This window comes from Microtus ochrogaster, chromosome 4 (genome assembly GCF_000317375.1).
Source record: "Microtus ochrogaster isolate Prairie Vole_2 chromosome 4, MicOch1.0, whole genome shotgun sequence".
Lineage (NCBI taxonomy): Eukaryota > Metazoa > Chordata > Mammalia > Rodentia > Cricetidae > Microtus > Microtus ochrogaster.
The window spans coordinates 52,769,749-52,779,385 of NC_022011.1; the positions used below are offsets into that span (position 1 = coordinate 52,769,749).

Consider the following 9,637-nt stretch of genomic DNA (forward strand, 5'->3'; position numbering starts at 1 on the left):
GGCCCCTGGGCTGCCCAGCCTCCTCTGAAGTGTCCTGAGGCAGCACAGAAGGGCCCCTGGGCTGCCCAGCCTCCTCTGAAGTGTCCTGAGGCAGCTCACTCCTGAATTGATCCTGTAGTTGTTTCTTACAGACTCTGAGCGTTTGTTACCTTAAAGACTGGGACTGGTGCATCTCCTACTGTTCAATCCTTTATCCCTCTCCTAAGCTGTGGCCAGAGTGGGGGGTGAGGGGAAGGGGTTACAGACCAAGCCCAGAAGTTTCAGAGGTGTGGTGATGTCAGGCTTGGGCTAGAGGCCAGGTGAGAGGAGCCTGAGCTAAACCTTCTCTTGTCTGACTTCTCCTAGACTTTGCAGAGTTTGTTTTCCTGGGTCTCTTCCTCACAGAGATGTCCCTGAAGATGTATGGCCTAGGGCCCCGGAGCTACTTTAGGTCTTCCTTCAACTGCTTTGACTTTGGGGTGAGTAGGACGCCTCACTAAGTCCCTTCTGTTGGGTGAGTCTGAGCTGTGCACAGCCCCTCCCCTATGCATACACAGAGTGGGCTGAGCTCTGTGACCCTGTGTGAGCCGGGAAGGCTGCTAGAGACCAGGAGGTAACAGGAGTTGTAGAGGGAGGCCCCTCCCAGCTCTACCTAGGGACCAGAATGTCAGCAGCTGCTTTCCTGAAGTATATGTCCTTTCCTCCCTGACCCTATGTATAGATTGACAGTTACAGCAAGGCTCTGTAGCTCCTTCTGTACCTGGGACCTTGTCACACTTAGTAATTCAGTTTTCCCAGTAGAGCTCTGGCATCCCGCCCTCCTGCAGTCTGGCCTGGATAGCTGTACCCATGGTTGTGAGAACAGTCGCCCTGCTAGACTTGCCTTTTCCGAGAGTATGTGGTAGGCCTGGACTGGTCTCCTCCTAACCTCTGTGGGTCAGAGAGGCCTCAGTGAGAGCTGTTGCCATGGCTCATCCTGGGAGTAGACACCAGGCTCGAGGTGGGGCTGCACAATAGACCATGCAGGATGTGCATAGCCGGAAGCCCCGGGATTGGTCCTGTTGGCCCCTGCCGAGGTGATGAGTGGAAGGGCCACAGCCGTGGGGAATGACTTGGAATGCTGGAAGCAGACAGTGAGGGAGACTTGGTCGGAGGGAAGCATGGCTGTCCTCGGGGCTCCGGTTCTGCCCCTGGAGCTCTTTCTCTGTCTTCAAGAAGAGCTTCTTTGCAGCAGGACAGTTTCCTTGGTCTGTCCCTGTCAGTAGAATTTTGGGAATCAAATGACCTATTTTTAAAAAAGATTTAATTATGTGTGTGTAGGTGCCTACGGAGGCTAGAGGTGTCGAATGTCCCCAGAGCTGGAGTTACAAGTGGTCGTGAGCCACCCAGTGTGGGCACTGGGAAGCGAGCTCAGCTTCCTTGTGAAATCAGTATATGTGCTTCACTGCTGGGTGGTCTCGCGCCCTAGAGACTTCGTTTTGTTTCATATTGCTTGGTCATTTTCAGACATCCTGGTGTGCCTGGTATACACTTCTTTTAAAGGCATATTGGACATTGAAGGTTATTTTTTGTGGGTTTTTTTTTTTTTGAGACAGGGTTTCTCTGTGGCTTTGGAGCCTGTCCTGGAACTAGCTCTGTAGACCAGGACCAGGCTGGTCTCGAACTCACAGAGATCCGCCTGCCTCTGCCTCCCGAGTGCTGGGATTAAAGGCATGCGCCACCACCGCCCGGCTCATTGAAGGTTATTTTTATGGCTATATTATAAACCTTCTTGGAGTTTATTCTGTTAGATAAAAACCAACTCCTTTGCTCATGTTTCCTTGAGGTGCATTAAGGTTAGCATCCTTTAGCTTCCTGGAGCACTCACCATCTCAGGAACAAGCAGGGATCACACCTCAGTCTCTTACCCCCTCAGCACAGAGTTGGTAGTGCACCCCAATGTCTTCCTCAGTACAGATTTGGTAGTGCACCCCAGTCTTTTACTCTCTCAGTACAGAGTTGGTAGTGCACCCCAATGTCTTCCTCAGCACAGAGTTGGTAGTACACCCCAATTCTTCCTCAGTACAGAGTTGGTATTGCACCCCAGTGTCCTCAAGACTAGGTAGAAAGTCCACTCTAACGTCTTGACTCCTTTCCAGCTGGCCTGGGAGGCACACACTAACCAGGACCGAGTTGGGAGTCACACTTTGGTTTCCCTGTCAGAACTGCCTTAAGCCATTTTCAGATCCGAGTGGAAGTCACGGTGTTATTTATTCTTGGATTCGTCTTTAGTCCATGTCCTTTCTCAGCGCTGGCACCGTTTGGTATCTGGAAGGCTGGGCACTTTCTGAATCAGCAGGGCCTGGCTCCCTTCTGGTGATTGTTTTTGCCTTTTACATTTGACGTAAGCAGAGTCCAGGCAGTCCTGTAGTGCTTGGCTTGGACATCTCTGGAGCAGAGTTCACCTCACTGTTTACTGAGCTCACTTTCTGCTCCTCCCACATTTGCAGGCAATGGTGTGGCCGGACGTCTTGCCAGGGGCCCACGGCACACAGCGCCTCTGGTTGTCTTGTGCTCTTGTAGGTCCTGGTGGCAGTGTTCCCAGTGTCCAGGGCACTTTATGTTTTCACTGACAGGCTGCTCAGTGCTTGCTCTTTGGCTCTGAAACTGCTAATAGTGTTTGGTTTTAGTACACAGTGCTCTACTTTGTCCCTAAAACCCGTGCTGACTTTTCCTGCCTGGAAACATTATCTCGATAGTGAGTGATTTAAAGCAATGAGCACACAGTGCCTCACCGTGTCTGAAAGTGACAAATTCTAGAGTGTCCCACCTGACTGCCTCTGGCTCTGGCTCTAGTGAGGTCCTAAGTTATCCCAGGTTCACCCGGGTATAAAGAATTCACTGCAGACCTGCCTGTCAACTAGGCTCACTGCTCAGCCTACCGCCAGCTCTGTTCCTGGTCCCCCGAGTGCTTCCACACTACTGGAGAGCCATTGCTGCGGTGTATCAGGTGATAGGGAAGAGCCCGGAGCAGTGAGATAGACACCACAGTATCTGTGTCTTGTGCTGTGTCCCCTGTGCTCCCAAGTCCCTGTTAGACACATGCTCGTGGACAGGAGGCAGGGCAGGTGAGCAATGCTGCCACACCACGCACATGCTAGGCCATGTGCATGCGTGTGTCAGTTTCATCCATCTCTGTACATGTGCCCAGGTACAGATGTGCCCTGTGTTGATGCTGTCTATTTCAGGTGATTGTGGGGAGTATCTTTGAAGTAGTCTGGGCTGCCATCAAGCCAGGAACCTCCTTTGGAATCAGTGTGCTGCGGGCTCTCCGATTGCTGAGGATTTTCAAAGTCACGAAGTATGTCATCTGCGTGTTCCTGGTTGGGGGACAATGATGGAGGCCATGTGTGAGGCTGGATTACACGGGGATGGGTGCCATCTGGAAGCTTATGCTGGGGTTTTCTGGCATAAACACAGCATTGGTGGTAAACAGCACATGCAGGGACTATTGTGACAAGAGCCTTTAGGCCTGTAGATGCTCCCAAGGGGGTCAGTGACCCTTGTCAGGAGGTAGGGCAGCTCTTTCCAGGCCCTTCGTGAGTTTTCTAATACTCCTGAATCTACTCATGTTCAGAGCGTCTGTGGAGGGTGCCTGGGCCCCTGACATGGGGTCAGGGGGAGGGAGCCCCTAAGAGGGTGCACACAGGGAGCCTGGCATCTGTTCCGGTGTCCTTCCTTCCCTGTGTCAGAATGGCAGAATAGCACGTGCAAAGATGCAGAGGCTGCTGGGGACGTCTGAAGGCTCCTGGGAGAAGCACTCTAGAGGCTAGGATGGCAATTGGAGTTATCATTCAACAGCAAAATTATTGAGATATAGGTGGGCCCTGTATGCCATGAAGACTGTCTGTGAATGAGGAAGTCACTTTTTTTCTTCCAGGAGTGTGGTGAAGGGGCTTTAAGAAGCACCAGGTCAGCTATAACTTGTCTGACCAATTGGACATTGAGTGGTGAAGGACCTAGAGCAGCAGTTCTCAACCTGTGACCTTTTCACAGGGGTCACCTAAGACCACTGGAAAACTCAGATATTCACATTATGATTGCTAACAGTAGCAACATCACAGTTAGGAAGTAGCAATGAAAATAATTGTATGGCTGGGGGTCAGCACAGCATGAGGAACTGTGTTAAAGGGTTGCAGCATCAGGAAGGTTGAGAATCACTAAGCTAGAGTGTTGGAGAGCAGGAAGTCTAGGTTTGGGCCTGGCCATCTGATAGGTGGTGATATCTTCTGTTGAGAATTGGTGCAGTTTGGGAAAGCCGGGGAGCCCAGCACTGCAGACATGTGTCTGCTGTTGCTATCCCATGGCTGAACTGAGGGTCCAGGATCGTGGGTTTTGATTCCTGGAGAGGTGCATGCTTCATGTGTAGACTGGGGCTCAGCTTGAATACGGAGAGCCTGGATGAGTGAGAAGCAGCTCTGGGGTGGTCCAGCAAGCCTTTCACCATCCTTTCTGCCTGACAGGTATTGGAACTCCCTGAGGAACCTGGTGGTATCCCTCCTCAACTCCATGAAGTCCATCATCAGCCTCCTCTTCCTGCTTTTCCTCTTCATTGTGGTCTTCGCTCTGTTGGGGATGCAGCTGTTTGGGGGACAGTAAGTAGCCTGGAGTAGGAGGGCGGGCCAGGGCCCCTGAGGAGACAGAGCTCAGAGCAGATGGTGCTACCCCAGGCCGTATCCACCGGCCTTCTTCCTGAAGGTCCTCCTCCTTCCTGAAGGTCCTCCTCCTTCCTGAAGGTCCTCCTCCTTCCTGAGGGTCCTCCTCCTTCCTGAGGGTCCTCCTCCTTCCTGAAGGTCCTCCCGCAGGGCTGAGAATAATGAGCATTTCAGAGCTGAGCCTGTTGATGTCAAGGGACTGGTCCCCTGGCTCCCTACGGGACTTGCTCTTCTCAAGTTCATTTCTCTTTTCCCCCAGGTTCAACTTTCAGGATGAGACCCCGACCACCAATTTCGATACCTTCCCAGCTGCCATCCTCACTGTCTTTCAGGTGAGGCTTCTTGCGCGCTCCATGGTTCTCGTCTCCCCCAGGAGCTAGGACAGAGTGAGTGAAATTAGAGGCCCATGTTTAAACATAACTGCACAACAAAAGATGAGCCTTGGCAGGTCCTGGGTCTGGGTGTCAAGGGCAGGTGCGTTGCCAATCTGGGGAGCAAGCGGAACTCCCTTGGGTGTCTGAGCAGCCACTTCATTACTTTCTCAGCTCTGAGGCCTGAAACCACTTGGTTTCTACCCTCAGAGCAAAACCAAAGTTCTCCTGAACTTCTGTAGGGTCTCAGGCCCAGAGGCCCCCTATTCATTTTCATTCTGGGATATGTGCCTACCAATGCCCCCTGGAAGGCTGTGGCTGTGGGCCCATTGTCTGTTTGATGAGGTCCTTATTGGCTTCAGGGGTCACCTCCTCTCTTGGACAGCTTGGTTTTGGGTTCTTGTAGTAATAGGAGCGGCAGGGCTGTGTCCCCAGCACCCCGCTGCCCGCATGGCTAGCTTTACCCGAAATAATTACACGGACACTGTATTCATTTAAATACTGCTTGGCCATTTCTATCTAGCCTCTTCTAGGCTAACTCTCGCACCTGGACTAGCCCATTTCTTATAATCTGTGTAGCACAGCTGGGGGTGCGCTTACCGGGAAGATTCTAGCCTACGTCCATCCTGGGTCGGAGCTTCATCGCGTGTGCCTCAGAGAGCAGAGCTCTCGCCTCTGCCCGCAAGAGTGGAGCATCGTGTCTCTCTGAGGCGTCTGCCCCCGAGAGGAGAGCTGTCGAGTCTCTGAGCTCACTTCCTCTTCCTCCCAGCATTCTGCTCCGTTCACTCCTCCCATCTACGTTTTAACCTATCAGGGCAAGCAGCTTCTTTATTTAATTAACCAATGTCCTTCCTCCATCAGGTTCTCTCAGTTGTTACTTTCTCCTTTGATAGTTAGCCTTCTAATGTTGCTCACTGATCATGTGGTATCCTGTGTACGCGCCCCATGATTCCTGCTTGGATACCTTGTCTGAGACAGACCAAGACAGAATGAGCTGCCTCCCTGTCGTGAGAACTGTTGGGAGGGAAACTGTCAGGCTCAGATCTTGGTGTCTGAAGAGCCTGAGCTAACCCAGAGCTGAGCCCACATGTGTGGAAGAGCCGTTGCTCCCTGTCAGAGGGAGGGTGTGTTTCCAGCAGCTGATCTAAACCCAGTCAGTGACCGGCTAAGAGAGCATTTGGGCCCTGCCCCACCTTTGGATTCCAAGTGCTCTTGTCCTTTCTCCACTGACTCCCTTTCTCACTCTGGCTTGCTAACAGGTCAGTGGCTTCCAGAGTGTGAGCCTCTAGTGTGGGATTGGGCCTGTCAGCCCCTAGAGACAGAGGAATGTTTCTTCATCCCGGGTCCTTGCAGAGTGCATTTTGTCTGCTTGGGAATAGATGCTCAAGGTGGGAGGGAGACTTCTTCATGTGGTTCGTGGGTCTAGGGTGCCCAGGTACCAAGGAGGGGAAGCTGGGAATTGATGTTCACGGTGGGGAGGAGAGCTTCTTCATATGGTTTATGGATCTAGGGTACCCGAATACCAAGGAAGGGAAGCTGGGAGAACCACACCCCAAGGCCTGCAGTGAGCATGTCGGGAGAGCAGTCCTCGACCAAGGCCCAAGGATTTAGAGGCCAGGTTAGAGAGCCCTGTAAGCAAGGTTTTGACAGGTGCTACCCAGTGGCAGCTCTGGTGTGACTCCAGACCATGGCGGGTGACAGGCTAATTGTGACTGTGCTCTTTGCATTTGCTGTTAACGAGGAACTAAGCCTAGCAGGGGCACAGGAGAACTGCTTCTTTCTGCACACCGGGTTCAGACTAGACCTCTGCTCTAGTTTGCTTTCTGCTGCTGTGATCAATACCATCACCAAAAGCAACTGGAGAGGGAAGGGCTTATTTGACTTACACTTGCCTGTCACTGTTCATCACTGAGTGAGGGAAGTCAGGGTAAGGGCAACGATAGGAGCCAAGGAGAAAAACTGCTTTCTGGTTTGTTTTTAGTCATGGCCAGCTACCTTTCTTACAACTCCCAAGCACCCTGCTCAGAGGTGACGCCACCCACAGTGGGATGGGACCTCCCACACCCACCAATCAGCAATAGAGAAAATGCTACACAGAACAATCTGATGCAGGCTTTCCCTTAATGGAGCGTCAAGCTGGCAACAACTAATCATCATGATTGCACACACCCTCTGCTCCGCACACAGCAGCGGCATAGCGGAGAGCATCTGAGTGCCATTGTATCAGTGGGGTGCACATGCGGCCAGACACGGATTACTGGAGGAGGCCAGCAATGCTGATAGGCTAGCCTGTCCTCAGCAGGATGTCTTAGATGGGAGTCTTAAAACCCAGGAAGGGAAAGCCGGTCTCTGGACTAAGATGAAAGTGTGGGTGGGAGGGTGCAAAGGAGGAAGGAGAAACCTTCCAATTTGCTCATGGCGGGGGGGGGGGGGCGGCGGCTGCAAATTAAATACTGTGAAGCGCTGACACCCTGGAAGGGAAGTGTGACTATTTTCAAAGAAAAGGGAATAAGAGAGCAAGAGCATCTGAGTCTGGGCCAAGTCAAGGGACAAAGGAAGAACTCCCAAAAATCCCCCAACTGAAGAAAAGCATCTAAGTCAAAGAATAAGAACTAAGCAGAAATCCTAGACATTAAAGGTGTAGCAATTCAAGTAAAAAATGCAAGCAGACTGCACTCTGGACACTAAGTGATGGTGGGCAGCTGAGTTAGAGTGGATGCCTAGCTGGTGTGTTGTGGAGATGGGATTCATGCATTGTGTGTGCTGGGCTTGGAGATCAGAGGGGCTAGGGGTACAGCTGAGTGTAGAGATTTTGCCTAGCATGCTCTGACCCCCAGTTCAATTCCAAAAACTAGGGCTGGAGAGATGGCTCAGTGGTTAAGAGCATTGCCTGCTCTTCCAAAGGTCCTGAGTTCAATTCCCAGCAACCACATCGTGGCTCACAACCAACTGTAATGAGGTCTGATACTCTCTTCTGGCCTGCAGACATACACACAGACAGAATATTGTATGCATAATAAATAAATAAATATTAAAAAATTATTAAAAAAACAATTCTAAAAACTATAAAAGGAAATGAATGGAAAGAGAGAGGCTAGTTCTAGGCAGCCTAGAAGAACATGTGTTCATAGAGGCTGAGCAGGATGAAGAGTATAGACTGGGACATTGTGCAGTGTGGAAGACTACACCCCGAGGGCTGCCCTGGAATAGCATTCATACAGAAAGACAGCTCTTTCTGTGCATTGGTGGTATAGTGGCGAGCATAGCTGCCTTCCAAAAAGACAGCTCTTTGGATGGTGTTTCATGAGTGACAGATACTAGAAGGTCATGGAAAGTAACTGTGGGATATTGGGGTGCGGTCTCAGAGTCCAGAGTCCTGGGTCTTAGAGCTGTGACTCAGCATGAGGGAGGACCAGCACGTCCTGGAGGACTGTGCCCTGTGGTAACTGAAAGCACCTCAGGTGCCCACGAAGGAGAAAATACATTGGCCTGAGAGAAAATAGGAGGCCGGGGCCAAAACCAGCAAGTTAGGACAGCTTTAGAAAGGAATTCTCCTAAATATTTAAAAGGAGCTGCAATTCTGTGTAGCCTATAGAGAATATATAAGTTTCTCAGTTATTTTATGAGGCTAAAATGTCATTGATAAGAAATACTAAGTGAGGATATGAGAAAAGAAAAGTGTATGTCATGATCACAAACAGGCTAAATCATGCAGAAGAAGACTGAGGTGTCAAATCTAGTCACACTTAAACTTGTCTACGTAAACTAGGTCAGACTGCTCGTGTATAATTCCAGCATCAGGAGGGTGAGTCATGAGGACTGAGTTTGAGGAAAGTCTGGACTCTATGGCAAGGAACACCTCCCTCCCCTCAAAAAGGTAAAACAGAATCATAAAATAATAAGAAATAAAAGAAAAAAATGTATAAATAACTTGCATTCTTCATGGAATACAAGCAAACTTAATGGCAGGGAATCCTTGACTGTGAGTCATGGTGTTATCCAGGGTATTAGAACATGAGACAAGCAATCTGGCAGGGCGGATCGACAGGCATGGGGCATTCTAGGAGAGTATACTAGTGTCAGTAGCCTTACTACAGTAGACTAAGAAAAAAAAAGTAAGATTTGTTCAGAATTGACAATTAAGGAAAATACTCATTAGAAATAAAATATATATGCTGCAATTGCATGTGGCATGGAGAAGTTGGCCCCTCATACTGAAGAACGTGAAACTGGGCTGTGAGGTGGCTTCTTGCACAAGAGCACTTGCCATGCAAGCTTGGCAACCTGAGTTCAACTTCCAGGACTCACATAAAGTTAGAGGGAAAACTTCGCTGAAAAGATCTGCTCACTACATGTACACCATAGCATGCATGTGCTCCCTCCACGTGTACACCATAGCATGCATGTGCTCCCTCCACGTGTACACCGTAGCATGTATGTGCTCCCTCCACGTGTGCACCATAGCATGCATATGCTCCCTTCACGTGTACACCACAGCATGCATGTGCTCCCTCCACGTGTACACCACAGCATGCATGTGCTCCCTCCACGTGTACACCACAGCATGCATGTGCTCCCTCCACGTGTACACCA

The 9,637-nt window shown here is 50.5% G+C and overlaps 1 protein-coding gene across 15 annotated transcripts in view; it reads left to right on the plus strand.

The window, feature by feature from the left end:
• The window catches only part of Cacna1b (calcium voltage-gated channel subunit alpha1 B), a 153,779-nt gene that overhangs the window by 58,482 nt on the left and 85,660 nt on the right, over positions 1 to 9,637 (plus strand). For all 15 annotated transcript variants that reach the window (XM_026777515.1, XM_026777526.1, XM_013345851.2 and 12 more), the window contains exons 12-15: positions 346 to 458; positions 3,207 to 3,319; positions 4,482 to 4,613; positions 4,933 to 5,005. In XM_026777515.1, coding sequence (XP_026633316.1) covers positions 346 to 458; positions 3,207 to 3,319; positions 4,482 to 4,613; positions 4,933 to 5,005 — 431 coding nt within the window. The remainder of the gene's footprint in view (positions 1 to 345; positions 459 to 3,206; positions 3,320 to 4,481; positions 4,614 to 4,932; positions 5,006 to 9,637) is intronic.